Source organism: Phalacrocorax aristotelis, chromosome 3 (genome assembly GCF_949628215.1).
Source record: "Phalacrocorax aristotelis chromosome 3, bGulAri2.1, whole genome shotgun sequence".
NCBI classification, from domain to species: Eukaryota; Metazoa; Chordata; class Aves; order Suliformes; family Phalacrocoracidae; genus Phalacrocorax; species Phalacrocorax aristotelis.
This window is the reverse complement of record NC_134278.1, coordinates 17506627-17533011: the sequence shown is the minus strand read 5'-3', so window position 1 is coordinate 17533011 and position 26385 is coordinate 17506627. Positions and strand designations below refer to the sequence as shown.

At 46.3% G+C, this 26385-nt stretch overlaps 2 protein-coding genes across 4 annotated transcripts in view; one reads left to right on the top strand and one right to left on the bottom strand.

The window, feature by feature from the left end:
• Positions 1-380: 380 nt before the first annotated feature.
• Positions 381-12261, top strand: IAH1 (isoamyl acetate hydrolyzing esterase 1 (putative)). Of its 2 annotated transcripts, XR_012659497.1 has the most exons (7): positions 381-504; positions 2481-2533; positions 2992-3140; positions 3958-4119; positions 7416-7534; positions 11075-11333; positions 11636-12261. XR_012659497.1 is itself a non-coding variant. In XM_075086845.1 (6 exons), the coding sequence occupies exons 1-6, from the start codon at positions 418-420 to the stop codon at positions 8436-8438; spliced, it is 738 nt and encodes a 245-aa protein (XP_074942946.1). In that variant the 5' UTR covers positions 381-417; the 3' UTR covers positions 8439-8614. The 2 variants fall into 2 exon arrangements, 1 of the variants encoding a protein (XP_074942946.1); XM_075086845.1 differs by lacking the exons at positions 11075-11333; positions 11636-12261 and adding an exon at positions 8271-8614.
• Positions 10684-26385, bottom strand: part of ADAM17 (ADAM metallopeptidase domain 17) — a 37266-nt gene continuing 21564 nt past the window's right edge. Inside the window, exons 8-20 of one of the 2 annotated variants that reach the window (XM_075086843.1) lie at positions 25237-25350; positions 24553-24697; positions 23935-24023; positions 21749-21901; positions 20683-20882; positions 19560-19663; positions 18756-18890; positions 17684-17814; positions 16550-16628; positions 15333-15421; positions 14614-14670; positions 12367-12737; positions 10684-11331 (exon numbers count right to left, since the gene is read on the bottom strand). In XM_075086843.1, coding sequence (XP_074942944.1) covers positions 12387-12737; positions 14614-14670; positions 15333-15421; positions 16550-16628; positions 17684-17814; positions 18756-18890; positions 19560-19663; positions 20683-20882; positions 21749-21901; positions 23935-24023; positions 24553-24697; positions 25237-25350 — 1647 coding nt within the window. In that variant the 3' untranslated portion in view covers positions 10684-11331; positions 12367-12386. The remainder of the gene's footprint in view (positions 11332-12366; positions 12738-14613; positions 14671-15332; positions 15422-16549; positions 16629-17683; positions 17815-18755; positions 18891-19559; positions 19664-20682; positions 20883-21748; positions 21902-23934; positions 24024-24552; positions 24698-25236; positions 25351-26385) is intronic. The other variant, XM_075086844.1, reaches the window with a different exon arrangement.

Sequence of the window (26385 nt, the reverse complement as noted above, 5' to 3'; positions counted from 1 at the left end):
CCAGCTGTCAGCCAGCACCCCCAGGTCCTTCTCCACTGGGCAGCCCTCCAGCCACTCCTCCCCAAGTCTGTAGCGTTGCATGGGGTTGTTGTGACCAAAGTGCAGGACCCAGCGCTTGGCCTTGTTAAACCTCATATAACCGACCTCCGCTCATCGATCCAGCCTGTCCAGGTCCCTCTGCAGAGCCCTCCTACCCTCGAGCAGATCGACACTCCCGCCCAATTTGGTGTCATCTCCGCAATAAAAGAATAAAAGCAACAAAACATGGGCGATGCTGGAACGTGGACCCGGTTTTTAACGCAGATCTACCCGGGCGCCTCTCCCGAGCCGCAGACGCTCCGTTTCCCGCCTCAGAAGGAGCGGCACCGCCTCCCTCCTCCTCTTCCCGCTGCGGCGGGCGGACGTCCGGCGGCGGCCATGGCGCTGGCGGAGGCGGGGGCCGGGGCTGGCGGGCGGCTACTTCGCTGGCCCCGCGTCGTCCTCTTCGGAGACTCCATCACCGAGGTAGCGGCCCTGCGGCGGCCCCTCAGCGGCCGACCCCCGCCCCGGCTGCGGGCCCCCGGCCTGGCGCTCCGCAGCCCCTTAAGCGTCCCAGTTCCTCGCACCGGGAGCGGCAGCCCTCCGGCCTCCCCCTTGCTTTTCCTTGAACGCGTTACATTGAGCGCCTGTGCCAAGCGCAGGGCTTTGCTTATTATTAATTTTTAAGGAAAATCGCTGCAGCGGGAGTGGATGTGCGTGTGTCCGAGTGTGGGGCACCCGCTCCCCTCGCCGTGGGGCGGTCCCCGTGGGTGGCGGGGAGGGGCCTGGACGGGGACCCGCGAAATGGCAGCTGTGTTCCTGTTGGATCTCCCACGAGGGTGTTCCAGGAGCTTTCATTCCTGATGGTCTTTTACGAGATTCAGAGCCTTCTTGGCAGAAATTTGTGAAGTTCCTATGTTAGAAGACCAACAGCCCCCTGGCTTGTATCAGGAATGGTGCGGCCAGCAGGAGCAGGGAGGCGATCGTGCCCCTGTACTCGGCACTGGTGAGGCCGCACCTCGAGTTCTGTGTGCAGTTTTGGGCCCCTCAATACAAGACAGACATTGAGGTGCTGGAGCGTGTCCAGAGGAGGCCAACGAAGCTGGTGAAGGGTCTGGAGGAGAAGTCTTATGAGGAGCGGCTGAGGGAGCTGGGGTTGTTTAGCCTGGAGAAGAGGAGGCTGAGGGGAGACCCTATTGCTCTCTACAACTACCTGAAAGGAGGTTGTGGTGAGGTGGGTGTTGGTCTCTTCTCCCAAGTAATAAGCGATAGGACGAAAGGAAATGGCCTCAAGCTGTGCCAGGGGAAGTTTAGATTGGATATTAGGAAAAATGTCTTTACTGCAAGAGTGGTCAGGCATTGGAAGAGGCTGCGCAGGGAGGCGGTGGAGTCACCATCCCTGGAGGTGTTCAAAAAACATGTAGAGGTGACACTTAGGGACATGGTTTAGGAGGCATGGTGGTGTTGAGTTGAGGGTTGGACTTGATGATCTTAGAAGTCTTTTCCAACCTTAATGATTCTATGATTCTAGAAGTGTAGGTTCTGGTATTTCGGCAGCAGTGGCGTTTTCCAGACAGGGAGAAGACCCTGTTGTCTGCAGTTCTCCCTGTCCCTTCTCCTGGCACGTCCCTTCTCCTGGCACGTCCCTTCTCCTGGCACGTCCCTTCTCCTGGCACGTCCCTTCTCCTGGTGCATCCCTTCTGTGCAGCTCCCTGTGCCAAGCTCGCCCACCCTAGCGACATGTTCTGCATCGACATGACCAGATTGTGGCTTGGTGAACATCTCTGAGGCAGTGCCAGCTTTTTAGTGTTCCTTTTGCGTCCCTGCCTTCTGTTGCATGGATTGCATGGTGGAGCGGGTCACAGAGCTCCTGTGATGAAAACAGATATGGCCAAAGGTGAAGTTTGTCTTTAATGGGAATTAGGTTGTCTAAACCAACTCCCTGTGCAGCTCTGTAAATGGGCGGAGCATGGTAACGCAGAGGGTGGCACTGCAATAGCAATAAGGGGAAGGTAATTATTTTTCCACTACTAGAAGAGGTAGGTATTGAACTGCACTCTGACGCAGCATGTGGAGAGAGGATTTTTGGGAGGTGCTCTCCAGAATGAAGGAACAGTGAAAGGATCTTAGAAATAAAGTAGAAAAGGGAGGGGGGAAAAAGCCTCACCAGTCAAAATGAAACTACAGCTTGGCAGCAGTCAGTTTTGATTATGAAGTGACCACGGGGTCCATCCTGCTGTATGGTCCCGCATTACCTCTGATGCCAGTCATGTGTCTAGGTAAGACCAGTGCTGTTGGACCTCTCCAGGGCCAGGACAGGCTGGGAGGGAGGAAGCACTGCTGCAGCAGTGCGAGAGGCCATGCACAGAAAGCTTTTGAGGAGGGAAGGTGCCGGTGGTGGGGCTGACCTGCTGGGGAAAGAGTTCTTCCAGTGAGGGTCTAACCACGTTCCTTGTTTTCAGTTCTCCTTCCAGGAAAATGGCTGGGGGGCATCCCTTGCTGAGAGACTGGTCAGGTAAGAGCCTAAATTTCAAAAGTAATTTCTAGCATGGAAGAAGTCGTGCAGCTTTTCTAAAAGAGAGCCAACACAAGTTAATATTTAATGTGTATTTATTAACATTTATTTATTTACTGAAGTGGGACTGCCTTACTGGTAACCTGCCCAATAGTAGTGGAAATACTCATTGGGTGTTTCTTTCCGCTCAAAGCTTGAGTGGAAAGAAAAAATTCTTAGTGATTGTCAGGATTGTTGTTCTAGTTTCATAGTTTAAGTGGCAGGTAAATATTACACGTGCAATTTGTGGGTGCACTTTCAAAACACTTAGTTATAATCCCACTGAAAACTCCTGTGACATCTCATTGTTTATGAGAGGGTTGGAGTCAGGTATCCTGACATAATGGCGCAAAACTTCCCAAGTTTTATTCTGGTGGGCAGAGGAGAGATGTTCTTATTGATATGTGTCTTTGTTTCAGAAAATGTGATGTTGTGAACCGTGGGCTCTCAGGGTACAACACCAGGTGGGCTAAATTGATCCTTCCAAGATTGATCAGTAAAAGTACTGGTGCCGAGAGTACTGTGGCAGTTACGATTTTCTTTGGAGCCAATGACAGTGCTTTGAAAGGTACAGTAGCTTTCTTTTTTTTTCCCGTGACCTGTTCTCCTAAGACAGTTTTACATTTTAGCAGAAAAGGCAGAACATTACACAGACTTTCCTGCCACTTCTCCATGAAGCATGTGCCCCTTTTTACGGTGGATTGTTTTCAATCTTTTGATTTATATTTAAACCATGCAGTGCCCTCTCAGCAAGTTTTAATATTAAAAGTAAATTTCAAGGTACTCAGGAATTAGTCATATATGCATCACCTAAAATTGGAGTTGGGCTTCTAGCTGATTTTCTGCCTTTAAAGCAGTCTGATGGGTTCTTGGCAGATGGGTTGAGGAAATGATGGAAAGTAGCAGTTGGAGTCTCTTTAAGATACGCATAGCAGCATGCAGAGCTAGTCTAATCAAAATTATAATCTCAGTGCACAAAGAACTCTTTGTACATCCATGGGAATTTTGAAATTTTTTCTCCACATCCAAGAGAGTGAAAAATCTTAGCTTTTGTCTCAGGTGAAGTTTGAGGTGATTATGCCATCTAATACTAAGATACGGAGTTGCAAGACAAAGCATATTTTAAAAAAAAAGGTGATTTTTTTTTTTTCCCTTGTCCCTTATTTGTATTAGTTGGAAGTGCTGTGTTTAAACTCTCAATTTGTCTGCTTTGGATATTGAGGAACAGCATTTTCCCACACCACCTCCTGAATCAATGGCTGAGGTGAACTGCGTACTGAAAATGAGTGCCCACATTCATACACTCTGTAAAAAGCACGTTATGTTGTGTAATAAATCTGTAAGCAGTTTAACGTCGCTGATGCGTGTGCTCCATCCCCTAACAGATCTGAACCCTAAGCAACACGTTCCTTTGGAGGAATATGCTGCAAACTTAAAGAGCATGGTACAGTATCTGAAGTCAATAGACATTACTGAAGACAGGGTTATTTTGATAACGCCACCACCTCTTCAGGAATCGGCCTGGGAGAAGGAGTGTCTTGCCAAAGGTAAAAGAATGGTATGGATGGGCAGAATTTCTGCATTTTACCGGCAGTGTGTAAGTTGCTGATTCCCAGCTGACAGATGATTATCTTCGTGCTTGTGCCAGATCGCAGTCGTGTTCCTGGAGTTGATGGACAAAGACTGCTAGCTGGTTTGCTAAGCAGCTTTTGCATAAGCTCATGAGGTACCTACCAACTAATTAGTGACTTCATTTTGAAAGTGTTGATTGATCTTTTTGTGCATAAAACTGACAGAAGCGGCTGCCCTTTGAGAGCACAGGTTTTGCCGAGATGTCCTAGGCAGGCCACATCATGTCCTAGCAACTTCCAAAATAGCATGAATAATGGAAGAATTTTTGGCAGTGTGACTTAGAATATTTTACAATAGTCACAGCATATTTCACATCTATTTGGATAAGCAGATAATATCCTAGCCAGGTTTATTTTAAATTTTGAAAACCCCAGAGAATATAATATTCTAAGGATGCTAATAAAAGTAAAGAAGTAAAAGGTGATTAAATGATTTCTCATTACGTTGTTCAGGCTAACCCTAAAAATAGAGACAGAACAGCACTGCTTACTTCGTATTAGTCATCTGGCAGAAATTGCCATAATCCCGCTGACTCCAGCACTGACAGTTTATACCTCCTGAGAGTGTGTCCTCTTTCCCATTGGGACAGCTTGTGCAGTTCTTGCACATTTATAAAAGACTGTCGAGTTAGAATCAGGTAAAGACAGAACTGTTATCTTAGTATTTGCAAGGTTTTCTCAAATTTGGGTGGTATTTCGTGTCCTGAGTTATGTGCTCAAAGTGGTAACATTTTGATGATGACCTCATGTTTAGACTGCATTAAATGAGACTCTGTTATTGGATGGCTTTCCGTTAGGGACCTTTGGTGTGTGGCAGTGATCACTGTGCAAAACAGATTTCAGCCTCATCCGGCAGGGTAGTTCTTATATTTAAGTTGGAAAAGGAGAGAAAGTCCTAGAGTAATAGTCGCAAATTGTGTAGGACAGTTGCAGCTGTGGCAGGTCAGATCAAACATCAGACATGGCCGGTACTGTGTATGTGACAGGCATAGGTCCTTGGGTAGGGTGTAAGGGATAGGTCAGGCGCAGAGCGGCCTTTCCTAGTGTGTGCCCTGCTCTTGCTAAAGCTGCTACAGCCATAGTTTGCAAAACAGGCACCGCTGTTGTCCTTCTGAAGATCTGTTAGGGGAGCACACAACAAATGGTGCTTATCTGGCTGCTAGCTACCAAGTAACACTTCTTAAATGTTGTTAGTTCATTTTTGTCTTTAAGCTATCCTTTTTATGGGGTAGGGAGGGAGGAAATTTGCATTTACAGCATTGAATCTGCCAGCATCTGTCTAAGAGATTGCTGTCTAGGGATGGGACAAAAGACAGGGTGATCTCAGATGGTGGACCACAAATAAAGTATTGGGCGCACAGTAAGCAGCAATATCAGATCATCTGCCCTCAGCCAGTATCCAGGAGAAATGTCCTGCTTATATCTAGTTGTCTTAGATATCAGAGCAAAGGAGAGATGTGAAACATGAGGAGGATGGTGTTAACAGGAACATTCACCCAGGCATGAAGAGAGGCATAAAAAGAAACTAGGCTTCCAAATGAGGGTGCTGTGGGAGACAGAGATAAAGCCCTTCCAAAGTCAGAGATGCTCTTTTTCACCTGTACAGCCATCATTTCATCCAGAAGGCAATTGAGTTGGTCAAGCACTATCTGTTGTGCTAAATTTGTGTTGATAGTTCCTTCTTGTCCTTCATGTGTTTGGAAATCCCAAGAGGAGGCAACTCCACTGTCTCCCAGCACTGAGGCGAGGCTGAGTGATGAACAGTTCCCAGGTCCTTTTTCTTGCCTTTCTTGAAAATGGGTATAATGTTAACCTTCTTCCAGTCACCATGGGTCTCCCATTAGCCGTGATTTTTTTTGTAGGTGATAGGCATTGGCCTCACCAGTGCAACAGGCAGCTCCTTCAGCTGAGTCCCACCCACCCAGATGCATCTGGCGTCTCTTGAGTATCCCCTAACTCATTGCTCCCCACTGCTGGCTGTCCTCCCTCCCAAGCTGAGTGGGTGCATGCAGAGATTGGAGTAAATCACTAGGTTGCCTCCTCGGTCCCTCAGGGGACCCCCATATTCCCTGAGCTTCCTTTGGCTGCTGCTCTTAGCTTACAGATCCAGTACATGCTCCTGCAGAGCTGCGCATTGAGAGCAGGCATGTGTTTGTGTGCTTCCAGAGTGGAAGAGGAGATGAAACAGTCAAGAAGTAATTCTCATGATGAAAGAAAAGGCAAAGGGAGAATAAGAAATTATAGATTCTGCTAGATTGGAAGCCATAGAAAGGCAAAAGGAAAGGACTGCAGGACCTCACCTGGGGAGGTGTGGTTGTGATCGACACAGGCAACTTGGCAACAACGGGAGCTCTGCGTGGTGGGGGCTGAATGAGCTGTAGGGCTGCTCGGTCTGTGGGAGAGTTGAACTAGGAAGAAAGTCAAAGCAAGAGTTTGGAAACCTACCATGGTGGGGCAGGACCAGTGAGGCTGCAGAGGATATTTTTGTGATGAAAAGAAATGATGGGAGGAAAGAGGTGGCAGTGTGGAGAAGTGGGAATCATCAGATGCAAGGTGGGTGTAGAATAGGAGTTGATGAATTGCATTGTAGGTCCCATTAAGAAAAATCAAACAACATAACTTAATAATATCCTGCCCCAAAGTTTCCCTGTGGTCCATGCAAAACTGCTGGCTTACAGTAGCTGGCATGTGCTGAACGTCCAGCCCACGGTGTAACTGCGCACGCATGTGTAGCAGTCACAAGTGCTAATAAAGCTTTGCACCTAAATGTACCCAGTTTCACCAGCGTGTTACAGCGAGGAGACTACTGTAAGGGGATGCTAAATGTCTGACGTCATCCAGGAAGTGGAAGGCAAGCCTGACAATAGATATACATTTACTTAACTCTATTCTATGTGCTAGTAGCAGGTGTATGAAGAGTTCTAAATCTGTGTGCTAATTTCACCTGAAGCTTGACAGAAGGCGAAAGCTGTGAGCAGCACAGAAATAAGCGTTATGCTGTGTGCTTTGTTGCCACTGCCTCTGTCACCTGTTACACATCTGTGTGTGACAGAAGTAAAGACGTCTTTTACATATGTAAAAGAAACATTTTTAAATGCCTCAAAAACAAAAGGCACCCTGAAAGAGACCTGATGGGCATCAAGTGTGCCACAGAAGGCAGAAATCAAACTGCGTCAGTCGCAATTGCTAAATGTTTTCTTTGTGTCTGATAGGCGACAAATTGAATCGCCGCAACGCCACCACTGGGGAGTACGCCCAGGCCTGTGTTCAGGTAGCCAGGGACTGTGGAACGGATGTACTTGACCTCTGGACACTGATGCAGAAAAATCAGGTATGATGTCATGAGGAAGATTCTGAAACTGTCATGAATTGTGAAATGCAGAATTTAGTATAGAGGAACCTGTGGTGCGGCATTATCACTGAAATGATACAAAATATATCCAAATCACATTTTGGGGAAGGAAAAAAGTAATCCGTAATGCTTTGTGCTGGTCTAGGAGAAATAAAGCTTAATAGAACCTGACCATTGTTAGCTGGTTAGCAAATGTGCCCGGGGTGCATTACACATAAAGAACCTTTTCCTGGACTTTGAATCACGGAATAGTTCAGGTTGGAAGGGGCCTCTGGAGGCACCTAGCCCAACCTCCTGCAGAGCGCTGGGCCAACTTCGAAGTTAGATCAGGTTGCAGGGGTACCTCGGTGATGCTTCTCACCAAATACCCAAACTCGTCCACGTGACAGAGGCTGCAGGCTTCCGTAAGCTGGTGACTCCGGTTCGGACACTGAATCGTGTCTGTCTCCTGCACTCCCTGGTGCAGCAGACTCTTCAGTAGTGCAGCAGACTCAATAGTTCGACTGCATCACTTAATCTTGTGATCTTTTCCTGATGAATAGCAGTGACTTTGGCCATCAGAACATTGTCTTAATGTTTTAATACAGGGGGTGAAAAATAAAACCAGTGTGGTAATAAAACCAGCTGGCTTTGAAGAACTTAAATAAAAACTACTCAAGACCTTCTATTTGTGCTTAGCAAATCCATTAATATGTGGTTTTAACCTCCCCTGTAGGATTTCTCTTCATATTTGTCTGATGGGCTCCATTTATCAACAAAAGGCAACAGCTTTCTAGCAGCACAACTTTGGTCATGCCTGGAAAAAAAACTGTCTGCTCTTCCTTGGCTGCTTCCTTACTGGCGTGACGTGGACCACACGAACCCCGAGGCCAGCCTTCTGTGAGCCCCCCTGCAGGAGCGAGCTGAAGCAGCCCGCCCTGCCAAAGCCAGTCTGTTTACAAGGGCCGGTGTCCAGCAACACGCTGCGCCCTTGGGGAGCGGGGCAGCGAGGAGGCCCATCGCTACTCTTCCGTATCCCCTTCCCTTGGTCTCTGTGGGAGAATAAAGATGAGACCACTCGGGGTGTGTCACGGGGTGGTTTGTCTGCGTGCCGCTCCTGCTGGTAGCCTGAATATCTGTGGGGGTGAGCTCCTCTTTCCTTGGAAGACTGCGAGGAAAATGAGAGTCACAGCTGTCCTGTGACCACGGGACAGGCTGCCCTGAGGCATTTCTGCCTAGCTGAGCTTTGGGCACTACGCCTTGATTAATACCACCTACTAGCTTTAAACACCTAGGAGCTGATAAGAGGAACAGTGTGGAGTTTGTCAAGAGCTATTAATGTCAGTCCAGATTAATTTCTTTGGTTGCAATACAGCAATAGAAGCAGTTATCATCTGAGCTGTGGCAAGGATTTTGATAGTGATATGTTGTAGTTCACAGCAGGGGTTTTGAAGTTTAACTGTGGCGGCCACAGCAGGTTCTTGCATATAGACACAGGTTTCAGACCAGTTCATGGGTTTGGGCAGCATAAAACTGATGATGCACGTGCTCATTTTGCAAAGCTTGGATCTTGAAGACATTCCTAAAGGGTCTGCAGCTCTGCTGCCAAAGCTGCATCATATCTGATTTGCCATCAAGTTAAGGAGCTGTTTCAGGTGAGCTTTAGCCCTCATCCATAATTTAACAGCTGATGTGACAGCATACTCTGCATAGCTTTTGGCCAAGCAAACACAAACTATAAAACTGCCTGTACAAAGTGGGGGGGGGGGGGGGGGGATGCCTGAAACTGAGCTGAAAGTCAACAAGCATGGAAAAAACAGTGGTTTGGGAAATAATTGGCTAGCCAGCCAGCTAGCCAAAGAAAGGACGCTGCTACTGGCCCATGGATTAGAGAGGAATAACTAGTGTATCACTGCAACTAAACCCCCCCCGGCCCATCATGCTGGGCTATAACAGCAGCTACATGGGCACAAAACAGGTGAGGCCACCAGCAAGGCCTTGGGCGATGTATTACGCACTGGGGAGGCAGAGCAGCACGATGGCCTGCTTTCTGGGCCCTGCGAGGCTGCTGCAGCTTCACTAAGTAACAAAGACAAGTTGGCCAAGACCTGTCATCTACTGTGTAATGGTGCTTGTTATAAACTGGAGCATAACTAGTTCACGTGCCTGGAGCTAGACCAGAAGCTAGTTTGTTTTATAAATAGTTATGAATATTAAACTGGACTGGCCTTTCTGTAATGAAAGCTTACAGTAAAGACTGGCTGAGCAGCAGAAGGGGCTCTCTGTGGAAGCTGTGGCTCTTCCTGCATTAGACATTACAAACTGTGCACATACAGTCTTTTAGTTTCTGGCATACAGTGATGGCTTCTGTGATTTCTGAGGCCTGCTCCAAACCTCTATTTTCATGCTCCCAAGTGCCTGCCACTGCTGACCTTAGTGCTGAGAACACCTACTTACACATTTGCTAACTAAAAAGGCATTTGAGCATGCCCCTGTGCCTTAGATAGTAATGTCAGTGTCAGAACTGACCATGCAAAGCTGGTGAAGGGTCTAGAAAAAGAACAAGTCTGATGAGGAGCAGCTGAGGGAGTTTAGCCAGGAGAAGAGGAGGCTGAGGGGACACCTTGTTGCTCTCTGCAACTACCTGAAAGGAGGTTGTAGCGAGGTGGGTGTTGGTAACAAGTGATAGGACAAAGGGAAAGCTTAAGGTGCAGCAGGGCAGGTTTAGATTGGATATTAGGAAAAATTTCTTCACCAAGAGGGTTGTCAAGCATTGGAACAGGCTGCCCAGGGAAGCGTTCCTGGGTGTATTTAAAAGACATGCAGATGTGGTGGTGAGGGACACGGCTTAGCGGTAGACTGGGTAGTGCTATGTTAACGGTTGGACTCAGTGATCTTAAAGGTATTTTCTAACCTGAACAATTCTACTATCCTGTGATAATCCCCAGGCCACACGGTGAAAACTCCATCACCAGAGGAAGCAGGGTAGCCCGACGGGTGCAGAGCTGTACTGCGGCTGCTCAGGGTCTGGCCTCTGCAGCAGCAAAGGTTCAGAGGGGAGCAGTGAGAAATAACTGGCTCAAGCCTGGCTACATGCCAGGTTTTTAACTCGGGGTTTGACAACTAATGAAGGACTGCACAGAAAAAGCTCTTATTTAACTGATTTTTTTAATATAAAAAGCTTTTATTGCATTGGGAATTAAATTAACTCCTCACACATGTACTCTGCTCTGAATCAAAAAAAGAAAACCCAAACAACAACAACAAACAAACCAACCCCCCAAAACTTCAAAACCAAAATATAAAACACAAGAGCCAGTCAGACAGGAATACCATAAGGCACACGTTCAAGTATTAGTGTAACAAGTATCCTTGGGCAGGGAGGAGAAGGGGGTACGCCCACAATCGTGTCAGCACGGGTTTGGTTCCTTGCCCTCGCATTTAAGAGCACAAAGGCTTTCCACAGCTGCGGCTCCCCTGTGACTGAGCGCAGGCTTGTAACAGTTAAAATGGTTTACTGTTGGTCACGTTTTATGTCAGTTTTATCAACAGATTGTTATGGGAAAACACACAGAATTCAGATGCTGCTTTATCATCACACCAGTTGCTCTGTGACTCCACTGTGTCAGTCCATCTGCTGCTACACGAGAACACCGCTCGCGTTCCAGTCCCAGCTCACCTTCCAGATGTCCAGCTCTATCCAGTTAGAGGCCACCATTAAATTACCAACCTTTAACATCACATCGTAGTACCTGTGTGGGAATTTGAATTCCTGAAGTCTCCTCCTTACACTTGCCCTGTAAGTTTAACAAAGGTTTATTTCTTTTTTTATTAAATTCACAATTTTTTCCAAACAAATGCCTCCCTCCCCCGAGTGAATTTCCACCCCCCCTCCCCATTTATTTATCCAGTAGGAGCTTCCAAAGGCCATAGAGACCACAGAAAACTGAGGCTCAGCTCCTTCAACACCTCAATAGTGTTACCTATTTCAAAATAACATTTGGAGAAATGGCTCTGCACCAAAACAACCGCTGTGAACAGCTGGTTGAAACACGCCTTGTCTGCATGAACAGTTTCTCCACTTACGCTTCTTTCTCGTAGCAGACCCCTGCGGCACACAAGCCTCTTCGCACAGAGCAAGAAACTCCCAACGAAAGCCTGTCTCTGCAACGGAGATGCAAAGACAAGACAACCCCACCACTAGAGGCAAAACAGGTTCATGCTAGAGGAGCATTTCCACACATCGTGTAAGGTTTAACAGCCTCTGCATGACCCTTTTATTTGTTTCGAAGCTGTGTATCTTAAGCTTCTTGATTCCAATTATGCATCTTCATTTAACACTGAGACTGTGGGTTTGTCCGATTACTCTCATTCTGTTCTCAAGGCATCTCTTCAGGCTTTTGATTACATATACCTGAAATTGCTGAATGGAACATACTGCAGTGTTTTCATTTTGTTTTTAAAAGCCCCTTAATTTTGTCTATCAGTGCTGTCATACTACAAAATATTAAATTATAAAAAAGGCCAATATACACAATCCAATATCCAGCAGGATATTTGGTGTTGCACCACAGGTTGAAGGAAATGTTAAAGGTCAAGGAAATAGAAAAACAAATCCAAAAAGCTTCAAAAACAAGCCAGTTTTAGTTTGGATTTTCCTTTTTAAAAGATATAATGCTCTAATAAATGTAATTTAAGGAAGGTCATACACATGACCAGCATCTGCAGTAGGTCACTTCCTTATCTCTCCCACTCCCTCACAAAAATATATATACATATATTTATATAAATGAAATGGTTTTAGATCCTTATTTTGCAGACATAAGTCATACATTTAGAAGGCAGCAAGACACTAGCATTCTGTTTCTTTGCTGTCCACCCGGTTCTGGCGCTGTAGTTTAAAGGATGAAGCTTTCTCACTCCTAATGACAGGATGGTCTGTCAAGTCCTCAAAAGATTTGGCGGCCGAGCTGCTATTTGGGAAGGGGTCCTTCTCAAAGCCATCCTCGTCAATGTGAGAGTCGGTGCTTGGGTCCTCCTGAATAGTGTCCATTCTTTGGTGGTCCTGTTTCGGTGCCGCAGCGACGGCAGGCACGGCCGTGATGGGCTGCAGCGGCTGGTGCCGGCTTGTCGACTGCGCCGCAGGGAAGGGCTTGATGATTCGAACTGAGGCAGAGTCCAGGCTGCTGAGCATCTCCACGTTCTGCAAGACACCAGCAGCCACGTCAGTGGGAGAAGCAACCAAGACCTAGTCCAGGGTTCAGTTTTTGCACTGTTTACAAGGGGAACAGGTGGCAGGCCTGAGGAGCACCACGCTTGTTAGAGCCGTTTAAAGGCTACTGCATCCTCCCCTCCCAGCAGAGAGATGCTGATTGCCCCATGCCACCTGCGCTAGCCAGGCTGAGCCCACTGCACCACATTGGAAAAGGAGTTAGAGTTTGGATTTTACAGCCAATTTACGCTTACTTAAGAGCAAGAGAACATCCAACAGCAGTAGTTTGTTGTGTTGGTTTTTCTTCCTCAAGAAATCCAGCTCCGCTAAGCACTAAAGGCAGAAAGGCCTTTTTATCTCTGCTTGTTCCTTCTCCATACAAGGCACCACAGGCAACAGCCTCACTGGGACAGAGCTGACAACTCAGTCCCACCTCCCTGGGGCTCAACACTGCTCTGGCAAAACCCAGGGCTGGAACCGCAGGGGCAGGCCGGACAACACCGAGAGCTCAGTGCAGGGAAACGGTCCAAGGTAGAGCTTATTCCACTCTTCCATCCTGAAGAGTTCTGCCTCATGTGCGAGAAGTTGCACTGAAGACCCAAGGGGGACCATTGTGATCACACACAAATTCTGCAACCCAGATTAAGTTAAAGCCCACTGACTTCTGCTTCTTTGTGAGCATGGTTTGGAAAATACCCAGAGACTTCTGGGGATAAAAAACTCCCTACAAACCTCAGTAAATGCTAATGCTGGGCAGGATGAGATGTTTACCTGCTACCAGTACTGCGTATTTCCCAAGCACACGATCCTCAGCAGATCCAAAAGACACATATTTGTTTGCTAAACTGCTGCTGGTGCAAGGAGCCCATTAACTATACCTGTGCTCTGCTGCTACACCTCCTGGGATTTTCTAGATTGAATTCAGGTATAAAGCTCTAAGGTGACTTTTCTTACGCCATTCAACACCAGCTATGGGGGACTAGAACTAAGATCGCCCTCAGTTACATCAGCGTAGATAACAGAGGCCATCTGCCTCAGCGGTCTGACTTCAGTATGTTTCCCCCACTGCTTGTACAGGAGCTCTGCGAGCCTTTTTCCCCCCCCTCCTGTTACAAAACATCATTTCCTTAACCGAATGTTTCAGTTTTATTAATAAGAATTGGGTTGTCAAAGCGCTGGACGGGACACCAGAAAATCTATGTCGGAAGATACCCTGTGCTGGACTGCAATTAGAATTTATCAAGGCACTTTTTTGCTGCTCTTCTCTCCCAACTCAGTACCTACAACGGTGAAAAGTGTCACTGACAGGTCCCTGCACCCTGAGGCCAGCTCTCCCATAAGCGACTGGAAGGCTTTAGCATATCTGGCCACTAGAAGCTGACTCTGCAAACAACTGTTCTGCAAAGACACCACATTTTGCAGAGATTTTCCCGCTCAGCCTCATGCTTTGTTGACACCAGCTGGCTGGGAACGAGCGGTCTGTGGTTGAAGCTGCCGAATGACCTGTGGCAAGGGGACCCCGTATGCAGGTGCCTGCTGTGCAAAGCAGTGCTCTGCAGAGCAGAGCGGCTTCCTGCCCCGGAGCTGTGGCTGCTGCAAGAGAGCTGCTCTGTCAACAAGGTCAAGGCACAGCTCTTACAGGAAGGAAGAGTTAGAGCCTGCCATGCTGCAGTTCTTGATATACTGAACACAGGATTGCTCAAGAAAACAGTTTCCCTCGAGCCGATTCATCCACCTGCAGCGTGAGGCATGGAGCTCCAGGTCTGTCTGTTATCGCTTGATAAATGCTCCATGCACACCATAGGTTCAGATTTTCTAATACCTATTAGAAAGCTTTCTGCCAATTCATATTCAGACAGCAACTTACACTGGGGCAAAACAGGGACTTCGTGTTCTCCTCATACTGCTTGTCCAATTTCTTGTCCTATTAGAAAACAAACGAACCAAAACATACACACACAAAATAAAGTTAGTTTACCACTTGCAAGGTCCCTGTCCCCATTTCCCTGCAGGGACACGGCAGGGTGTGGGGCTCTCTTCCCTTCCCCCACCTCCTGCGACTTCCGATCCACCCTAGGAGTGCTCGTGGGCACAGCAACCCTCTGCTCTAACCCCACACTGCCGTCAGCAACACACCACATGCCCACGCTCTCAGCTGCTGTGAGCTCACTCTCTTCACCCATCCACCCAAGCGCAAACAAGACCACTTCCTGCTCTGGGTCTCCCCACAAAATGCGGGTGTCACAACATGTGGGCTTTAGAAAACTTTTGACTCTAATGGAAGTTACCAAAATTATACTTGGGTAGAATTCGGGATGCAGAGGTAGAAAATCTGCCTAGGAAGGAATGGGAAGGGCTCCAGGGAATAGTCATGAGAGCACTGGGTCTGCCAGAACCTGGCAGAGTTTAGCAGGAGTTTTCCCTATTGAAGGTGCAGTAAGTCTTACATATGCTGGATTCTCCCCCTGGGGTTCGCTAAAAGCTTCCCATCACCTTCTCCTACAGACATCTGCTATTTCAGGTATGAAGGGTGTTCTCTCACAGCTCAGTCCAGCCAAGCAGTCATCTCAAAGACAGCTTACTCACCACACAATGCACAAGGATGCTGAGGGGGATCCAGAAAAGTAAGGAGAAGACAAGCACAGAGCCCACTATATTATCCGCTAGGAACTTCCCTGTGAAACCAGTTCATATTTGTTAGTGACCTACCAAACACTGCTTCACGCCCATACACATTCTACCTGGTTCTGCAGCCGCTGCTCACGCAAGCCAAGCCACAGAACCACACAGAGAAGCACAGGCTGCAGGACTAGGCAAAGAGAATAGAAACTATACAATTTTAGAAAACTGTATCCAGTACGTTAACAATAACAGGTTTTTTCATGTGTTCTTTGATGAGAAAAGCTGACAGGCTAGAACATTTAATATGGGTTGTTTTGGTACAGGCTATATCGAGTTAGCTGAGCTGCCCTTTTCAATTATACAAGACACACTGCGCGTCTGTTACCAAATTCTGACATTACAGTCAAGCGGCAACTACCTGCCTCCACAAACAAAGTATCTGAACATCAAACGTATACAAACTGCCTCTACCTGAGCAGGCTACATAGCTTTAACAATTACCTAAGAAACAATTTTTTGATCCTGAAAGTCAAGATTGAAAGCCCCACACCCAGACAGACAATTACACTCTGTCGGCACAGCGTTACCGTGAGCATATGGATTCACCCCGTCATTACACAGCACTGGCTTAGTAACAGGTTTTGTATGGTTCCAGTGGCACGGAGGGAGACGCTGGGGGGCTACGCTGCGGGGCTGCCTGCTTGGATTGCACAGGGGGGTCAAGACCAAGGAGGCCCACGCACAGTCACTGGGCAGTGACGCAAAGCATGCACACAGCTTGAGGTGCGTGACCTCAGTGGTTTTCTTAAATACGAGAGAGTTTATACTACACTGAATCTAGCTGACCTCTAAAAAACTTGCCTGTTCTTTACTTCTCTCTAATTGGCCTCCTTCTTAGTATTCAGACAAGAAGCTATCATCCCCTTTACAAGCTTGGAAGAGGCCTAGAAAATAATGGAGTGGAAAAATGCAAAATGATCCCCCATCCTTTCAGCTTTAAAAGGCAAGATCAGCATTGTCAAACTTTAGGCACATATATATTTATATATATCAGAAACACAGTTACTAGCTACCCTTGCATACAGGTGAATAAAAACAGCCAGCTAACTCCCTCTGAGGCTTTAGAGGTTCACGTCATGAACTAAAAAAAAACCCCAAAAGGATACGGTTACATATCTTACCAAACGTATTGATGCTGAGTTGGTCTATGAAATCCCAAAATCTTTCAATCACATCCTGTACTTGCTTCTCGCATTTACCCTGAAAAAGTAAACACTCATTTACAAAACAATCTTATGCTATTTAAGTGTAAGATGGAGAGGGAAGAAGATACAAAGATTATGAAGAAATAAAAGCTACAGACACAGCAGCACTTAGCTTACGTTCTGAATATAGGTTTACACTCATGCCCAGTAGCAGCCGTCCATTGTTACTGCCTTTATTTTTGGCAAAACAGTTTCAATTCTATAGCTGTCTGAAACAGATGAAGTTTTAATGTTTGAAATGTGCAAAAACTGCCCCGCTCTCGCCCCATGATAGTGGACATAAACCTGAGGTTTCTGGAGTGGTTTAAGCACTGGAAGCCTCAGCTCCCATTACTCACCGAGAAGGCTGCAGCTCCCAGAAGCCTGAGGTCACAGACAGACAGACTCCCAGATCTGGCTGTGCTGGTTTAACACAGCAGATCATCGGTCCTGCAGTTCTGCCAGCAGAAGGGCTGGGGCATGCCCTCCCAAGTTCCCAGGCATGCCCTCCCAGGTTCCCTTCTGCCAACACCCCGTTTAGCTTCGACCATTGGGGTCTGCAGATGAGGTGACTGTCTGTGCAGCTGTACCACAGCAACGGGCACAGAGTGCCAGCCGCCCACTAGTCTCCCTGCTATGGGCTCGCTGCCCCCCTCAGACACTGCCAGCTAGATTTTCACACCATTGCTCCCTGACCTGTATTATTTTAATCAAAATTAACTGCGCTAACGTGAACAGGTGAAACAGCAAGCACTGCACACCTAGCTGAGCTTACGACAGAACTCATTCTCCTCCTTTGCACAGACTGCTGGCTGGCTGAGCTGTGGGGAGCAGCAACCGATGACAGAAGGTAACAGCTACATGTTGCACACCTCTTTTCAGAACTAGCTTCCATCTACAGCCTCAGGCACCTTTTAATATTTACTCTGCGGAGAGGTACTTAGTATCACCCTGCTCAGCAGGACGTCAAGCTTTGGCTTCTCTTTATCAGCATAGTCCTCATTGCAGAGGCCTCAAACACCCAGCCACAGAAGGAGATCATGCAGTGTGCTGACATCTGAGAAAACTTACATTTGTATCACAGAAACCCACAGTGCAAGGCTTCCCCTTGCGCAGGAACAGGAACTGGTCGTTAGCATCGACGTACGGTATGCACCTATCCTGCTCGTCCCGGCAGCACACCTTGCAGGAGTTATCCGTTTCTGTAATAAAGCAACAAACTTGTTGCTTGGCAGCACCAAGAGTCACCTGCAACCCACAACCACGCAGGTGCACAACCCCACACGTCCCCTGGCTGACCATGCTCCTGCCCAGCTTCCCCATGGGGGAGGCAGAATTGTGCAAGTTGCCCAATTTCAGTTTCTCTGGTGACCAAACTCAGCCAGATGCCCTGTGCAACATGTTAGGGGACACAGTGGGACCAAGCTCTCCAAGCTGATACTCCTAATCAATGGGCAGGTGAAAAAATTCCAAATATGTCTAAGACATAGATTTAAATATTTCTTGGACTTTGGGTCCTCTAGGCACCCTTCTCCCTGGCTATGCCCTCCATGTCAAGTGGCAGGGCTCACAGCACTTCCTCACACTGCCCCTGTGAAGCTCTCCTCCCACTCCCAGCCGCTGTACCAGGTTCAAGAGCTGAGACAGACAGCAAGCACACAGCAAAGCTTACTGACAGTAACATATGACAGGCAGGTTTGCAGTAGCAGGGAACAGGACTCAGGGATTCTGTGCTCTCTGTGCACTTTAACTTCTTTGAAATCTTTCTTTAACCACTCATTGGAGGCTACCACTCCTCTGCCAGACGCTTCGTCCAGAGGTTGGCTGGGATCTCTTTACAATCAGAGAACAATCAAACTTTCCCTCCCATCTGCCCGTGGCAGAGGAGGTGGAGGGTGGGAAAGTGCCCTCTCCTTTAACTGGGGTGCCAGACCGTAAGTCTCATCTTAATGACTTCAAACCTGACCACCAGAGGTCACGAGGACATTTGTTTTCCAAACAGAAAACACTAGCCCTGAAAAACCAACGACCTCTTTCGGAAGCAATACACTCAGCCCTCCAACAGGCAAGCCCACAGCAAAGCCAGCACTCTCTGAGGAGCAGAGCTGAAGTGCGCATTTCAGTTCAGTCCCATGTCACCCACCGTTGCACGCACACGACCGTAGGTTCTTCTCCCTCTCGCAGAAAGGGACACACTCCCCATCCTTGCACTTCCCCATGTCCACGCAGACTGTGTCATCTGGAGCATTCCCTGGAGGGGGACACTCGCTGCTGTTCCCTACAGATGGAGGTCAACAGGGTGGGAGGACTGTGTTAGAGTAAAGGGCAGAGCACCTAGGTGTGCAGAATTAAAAAGGACAATAAGGGGAACCCAGACTCATCCTGGGGGAAACCCCTAATAGCTTGTTCTTGACTTTGATCTGCAGGCTGCCTGCCAGCTCCTCTGAGAGGCAGCAGCCGCTTTGGAGGCTTTCAACAGCTCAGGCATTTTGGCATTCCTGCAACCGAGGAGTAAGCAGCAGGGCCTGCAAGTGCAAGCAGGAACTCTGACTCGACCCTTGCCTTCTGGAAAGATTATGAGGAGGAAGTAAACAAGTGGGGAAGTGAAGCAGAGTTGTAGTAATTCCACCCTTTCTATGGTAAGATTCAGCTCATTCTTGTCCCCTCCCAGTGACACATCCTGTTTTGCTTTTACTTTATTTAAGGGAAAGAAAGAAGGAAGAAAAAAAAAAATCAACATTTTTCATAATCTTCTGGACAGTAAATCACCAAGTGACTCCTGAACTACAATGAAACTCATTATAGGGCAATTTCGTGATGCTTAACTGGTCTCTAAAATTACATGTACCGGATGAATAAACGGCACTACTTTGAAAGTGGATCGAACAGGACACTGAGCCTGGAGCGCTTGGCTGGCTTACATAAAGGGGACAGAAACACATCCTACCAGTGCAAAAAGACTCTCCTTTACAAGTGGCATTTATGGCTTCTTGGCATTTCTTCTGTGCACTTTCAAACTGGCAGCCTTTACAGCAGGGGCTGTTCCGATCACTGTGGAAAGATCGAAATGAAAGGAAGAAATATTAAGCTTTTTTTTATTTTAAACAGAAGTATGAGCGTGACAAAGCCAAGGAAAAAAAGCAATGTTTAGGAAAAAAGAAAAAGCTACTTCTTGGAGACTGACTCACTGATTCAAAACCCTTGCCCTCTCTATCCCCTCCCACAACCACCTTTCTGCACACCCACTCACTCTTCATTTACCAAAGGTAAAAGCACACAGAAGGTACAACATATTGAGAGACAATACAGGGATCCTTATATTTCTTCAAGGCACCTGGATCCTCTTGTTACTCGCTGTGCAACAAGACCTTCACTGTTTTCTTCCCGCCACATTTTCCCCCAATTTGTCCTAAAGGTTTACTACTCTTTATTCTGCTCTCTTTATTCTCTTTGTTCTGCATTTAATGCAAGAAGGCCCTTAGGACAACCACAGCAATTAAAGTTGAGGGAATTTCTTGCTAAACAAGAGGAGTTGCACAAGCTCTCTGCTGTTATGTGGTGCAGAGCTGAACTCTGAAAAAACAGACTGGGCACTGCATTGCAACAGGGCCACGAACACCCCAAAGAGCCAGAACAACAGAGAGGGGACTCATCTAGTGCGGTCACTGCGTTGTCTGCTCAAACACATTTTGCAGCTGTCTTGAAAATACGAGTATGTGATCCCACTTTGAAGCCACAAGGAAAAATTGTATTTGCATGGGAAGTTTGCACAGGAAATTTTTAATAATAATTTTTAAATGCCTCGTTTTGAATAATAATAACAACATAAAAATCAGAACTGTAGCTCATGGCACTTCTCAGAAAAAGGAACAGAATGCTATAAAAATTAATGTATGCAAACAGTGCATGCACATAGCAGCCTCTCCTGAAATCCTTTATTGTCTTTAGCTCACATGTTCAGCCTTAGGGCCAGGGAACGGGTCTGTGATGCTGCAGGTGGCTTTAGGAGCTCTCAGCCCAGCCCAGTGCTCTCTGCTGTGTAAGAGAAGTCGCAGCTTATTTCCCCCTACCTGCATTTGGCACCATCTTTCAGTTTACAGTCTGCAGAGCAGCAGGGATCAGCCTGTTGGTACAAGAGGCCAGGATCACATTCCTCCCCTTCATCCACCCTGGAGTTCCCACACACTTTGTTGTTGCGCTCCTTGAAGCACTCCTGGGCCTTGATCTCTATGGTCCTATGGATGGATTTTTTGCTGCAGCTTGAGAACATCTGGAGAGTCACAAGAGGAAAGAGCAGCACTGAGAGGCATACCTTTCCACCAACAAGTGGCATCTAAGACAGCCTCAGCCTCCTTACGCCTCCAAATTCTGGTGTCTCAGAAAGCAGTTACTCTCTCTACACTGCCAGTTTGATACCTTGGAAAAGTTTTAAGATAGGAAAGTAATGGCTGGCTCCATAAAGGACATTGCTACGTTACAATGCAGGGACACCCCCACGCAGTCTGGCTCGGGGTCACAGAGCCAGCTCCAGCTCTCCCACAGCTTCAGGACCACCAGCAACCATCCCCAGGAAGGGCTGCGAAGGTGTAGCAATGGGGAGAGACTGCGCTGCCACTCGGCAGCGGGACTAGACATGAATCACAAGTCAGACCAGACTGCAGACTAATCATCCCCTCAATAATCTTAGCTCCTCATCTGCAGCACAGGCACAATGCCAAGTCCACAATGCCAGTGCAAGCTTCTGAGACTGGCAAGCACCACGGCTGCGGCGTCTGGCAGTCTCTTTCCAACAAGAATAGCTGAGGACCACCCAAATGCTATTTGGTACTGAAGCTCCTGTATTTGACTCTTGCCAATGACTTGCTTTTAGGAACATGCAGCCACAACCAGTTGCAAACAACTAATGAAAAAAAGCAGCTGGGCATACTATGAACTCCAGTGAAACTCAGAATCCAGAGATGAGCTTATCTTGCAGACAACCCAATGTCATGCAAGTATGTTTTATTCTTACAGCTAATCCATTACATTCCTCACAGTTTCAAGCTACAGGAATCATTAACTAAATAGACTTTCCACGCAAAGGGTCACTGACCACAGCAAAAACTTGTATGTGGAAGCAAAACTATGCAACTATACCTTATTGTTTTCATGATCTCCACTGACAGCGATTGGATACATAACATATTTCCCTCCCTGGTCTTCAGTGGGGGCACATTCTGGAAGACTATCAGGATCATGCTCTGCTCCAAAGTTATGTCCGAGTTCATGCGTCGTAACCAGGTCTGCCTCCTTTTTTGAACATGAAAAAAGTAATGCTGAAAGAAATCAGTCTGAGCAGGACAGGACGGAATATCCCAGCTACTTCCAGGCCACCAGCAATTTTAAGATACACTGAGATGGAAAGTGATTTCCCTGTGAACACATTTTTATTAGAAGTGGGCAACTGAAGGTGAGTAAAATTATGGTGCATTTCCAAACGCAAGTTCCAGGACTAGGTTTGAATACTAAACCACTGTTAGAGGCAAAACACTGTCCTAGAGTACTGATTGAATCTTGTTTTCAATGCACTGCAGATTCTTAAAATATTAAAATTGGCTTTTAAATAGCTAGAAGGCATAAAAAGTTGAAACAAAAAAAAAAGTCCAAACAAACACCAGCTACCATGACTAGTTAATCTCATTTAACATATCTTGCCATTGTTTCTTCTAAATGGATGATGACATTAGGAGTGCTGAATAAGCTCTTCTATTGCACGACTACTAGGAAAGACACCTACAAATGTGGCCCAACAGGGATGGATTTCCAGCATCATCTATGCAAGACGGGACTCCCTCTGCTGAGGATCCCAAACTGCCCTGCCTCGCTGCGCGCCTTCCTGCAGTGCCTTGACCAGCAGACGGCGTCAAGCTCACAAGGCGACAATCTCAAATAAAACTTGCACAGGAATAAAAGTTAACCACAAGGAGGCGGAGAAGTTCATGCAAGAAGCAAGTCTGACGAGCTAATAACCTTCATTTCAGCTGCTGTGCAGGCACAGGAAGGACCAAGCACTGCAAGGAGCAGTACCAGTACCCAGGGTAGGCACAGCTAATGCGAGAGCCAGTCAGGAGAGCTGCCCAGGGATCACCCCTGTGCTTCATCACATTTAATTTGGGGAAGGGTTTTACACAGATATTTTTTTGTCTTTCAAAACCCAAGTGGACACTGTGTGACACTCTCCCCGTGAAACCAATCCGTAACGCTCCCTCTGCCTCATCCCAAGCTTTGTGACTGCCACTGGGAACACATCAACTCAATCCTCTTTGTGATCCAAGGCACAACTCCAGCTTGGAGATTGAACAACAAATGCAAATAGCATGGCAACGGCTGGAGCTCTGTCAACCTCCCTCTCACACAAAGCTTCACTGTCTTTTCTTTTTCCTAGCTTTTTGACAGCTTCTGTGCCAAGTTTTAGCCCACACATCAATTGTGAATTCCATTTCTAATAAGGCTACAGAAAAGCACAGCTGAAAAGTCAGAAGTAGTCAGCAAAAGAGAAATATGCCCAACTGCAAAGATTTGGTAGATGCAAACACAGGCGCTGCTCTGGTATCTTTACAAGTGAGACAAAGCTCATATTCAGGCCTTTGTGTATTTACTATATCATCAAGGAGGAAAAAAAAATCCAGACACCATCAATTTACATTAGGCTTAGTTATACTGTTCTCTGCTCTACTTATCCAGGGCGCACACACAAAAATCAGGTAGAGAAATTTCATTAAGAGGCCCAGACTAAACCACCTACTTTGCCTGAACCACTTTCACTGCTTTACCTTGCAAATGGAACACACCAAGCATACACAATCATCCATCCGCACGTTGTAGACATACGTAATAGCAAACACATCACTTTGAGTCAGCACACTGATTTTATTCTTATTGTTAGTCTACTTGTTGTATAATATTTGCTTGTTCTGTTGAGGGCTTGTTTGGTATTTTTAAAAAGCAAACTACATTTAAATTCATCTTTGGATATCAAAATCCTGTTTATGTCTGAAGAACTACAGCTCCTATTAGACACTGGCAATGTTTCCTCATTACTGTTCCCCAGGGAATTCAATCTCCAATTCCATTCAGTCCCAACTCCCCTTGTCAGCAAGGACAAAAACTATGATTTTGGTTTTGTAGACCTACACTCCTGTCTCCAGGGTCCTGACTCAATCAGAAAGCCAGCATCTTGTTTCTGAGGGAGCATGGAAGTCTGGCACAATCCCATGGCACACATCACCCACACACTGGTACGTACACTGAACATCCATGCTCTGCTGAGGAGAATACTCTACCTTTGTGAGGATGGTCTTCCCGTAGTTCTTGGTGCTGGTTAAGCCACTGTTCAGATAGATGTCCTTCTTTGCAATTTGACTGTAATAAGCTACAGAAGTGAGAAAGAAACAAATCAAAATTGCCAAACATTTTTCTTGGGTTTCAGGATTTCTGGGGGAGAGAGGGATACTTCTTTGGAGATATGAACAGCTTTATTGTTCTCACAGGCTCACCAGTGAGACCCTGCCTCTTGCCAGTTTTTGGAGTGGGGAATCTTTTGAGCACAGCACAAAACTCATGTATTGCAGTAAAGGGGAAATATAAGAAATTTCCAAGACAACAGCACATCTGCCATTCCAGAACTGCCGCAAGATGCGCCCACACAAAGCAGCCCTTGGTCTAGGGTTTGGTCTAGCCAGCTTTTTCACACCAGATAGTTTAGTACACTTTTATCCTTCCCTCCCTTCTTTTTCCAGCTCCACTCAATAAAACAGCTATCTATTTTATCTGAAAACCAACCACTAGAGTCTATGCAAATAACCCATCATGCTTTGTGGAAGCTAGAGAAGAGGATTAAACACAAGTAACAAAAACTAGCTCTCAACCCACAATTGAGAAGGAAGAAAAGGAAGCCTTGCCTTTAGGACAAATGCCACCATGGCTGTTAGGTCTGGGAGAGCCAACATAAGCCAATCCAAGCGTTCCCATGTCAAAATCTTGATATGTGAAGAGATGAGCAAGGCACACGTGAGCTGCTTTTTCAGCAATATCAAAGCTAAATTGCTTTAAAGAACGAATAAAAAAGTCAGACCTTTGTAAGACACATTACAATGCATATATTAGAAGTCTCTAGGTAAGAACATTTATCTAATGAGACGGACAGGCACCTTCTAGATCTGGTTAATTCAGAAAAAAAGCAGCTGTTACCAGTCCTAACGAGCTGTAGAAAATCAAATTAATACCCAAGTACATTGTACACATTCGTTTACGTAACTCATCTACTCACTTCCCCTTTTCACAGAGAGGGGAAGACCAAGTACAGTAGTCTGGTGAAGGTCACAAGGCAGCCAGTCTCAGGGCCAGACATATCAGGACTGCCTTTCTGACTCAGGCCACATATTAATAATTTGAGTTGGTGTGTGCTTTATGATTGTGCAATGGAGCCCTTTACCATGGGCTACAGGGCACATCAGCTCGTTTGACTTTGCATAACATCTACCCATCAGGCGAAGGAAATACAGGAGTTTCATCTGTTACTACACTGCAGCTGTGAATGACTAATTCTCTGTCAGGGGCACAATTTTTCAAGGGTTATGACCTACCTCTAGCAGCATTTTCACATCCCAGGCATCTTTCTTATCATCTGGGTAACTTTTTGCCATATTGTAATGCTTTTCTCCAGGTTTTACAATATATGGCTCATTGTGGATGATAATCTACATTTCAAAAAGGGCAACAACAATGTAGAGGAATTTTGATCAATTTTACAGCTACAGAAAAGCTTTCAATGTAATCTTAAATGTCTCAATAGATCTGCAAGAAGAAAAATTCAGACTCAGCATGCTTCTAATGTTAACTTTTCAGCCTCTGCTACTAAAGATACACTGACTACATCAGAAGCAACTACACAAGCCATTTTGTAGAGCAACATCAACAGTTTTCACTGTAACATTCTGCTTTGAGATGCATGTTACTCTATCAAAAAGGACGACCAAATACAACCAGGATTTGCATGTAGTATAAATAACCCCAAACCATTTCAGAGTTCTAGCTAACCAAAACGTATTTTAAAAGATTGATACTTTTTCAGTAACCTAGAAATGTTCTTTCCCCCTCCCTGCCCAATTAACTCTCCTTCCTTGTTCCTGTAGACCCTTTCCCAGCCAAGGGCAGCTAGCTTGTACCATGAGTCCCCGTGTTTCACATCACAGCTTTCACAGTACACTGAGCCAAAGTATTCCTCTTCTTTTTAACGTCCTTTTCTAGATTTCTGCGCACTAACTTTCAGAAGCCATCACATAAATTGTAGTCACTACGTGCCGTGTGTCCACCCTGTATCAGCCTCTACACTATCCTGATAGCATGATGTCTAAGGGGAGTTATTAAAGCTCTTCAGGGAGGATTTGTGGTTTTTTCATCTGTGTTTGAAGCCCGCTCAGTCTTTGTAAGCTAAGCACTAGCCATAGATGCAAACATTAAATACATGCTTAAGAGCATGTCTGACAGAAACAAGAATTGCTCATATTCTGGAAAAAAGCACCTTTGAATTGAGGTTAAATATAGAAAGATTCTCCCTGAGAACTCCAGTCTTAAAAGCTGCAAGGAACTGGAAATGGACATGCTGTGTCAAATCATAAACACCACCTCTGGTACGATGCTATTACAGCATGCTCCCTGGTTGGAGTTAGTAATGTAGGATTTGATTATTTTAGCTCTAATCCAGATAAAATAATTGGAAATTTTGATATCCA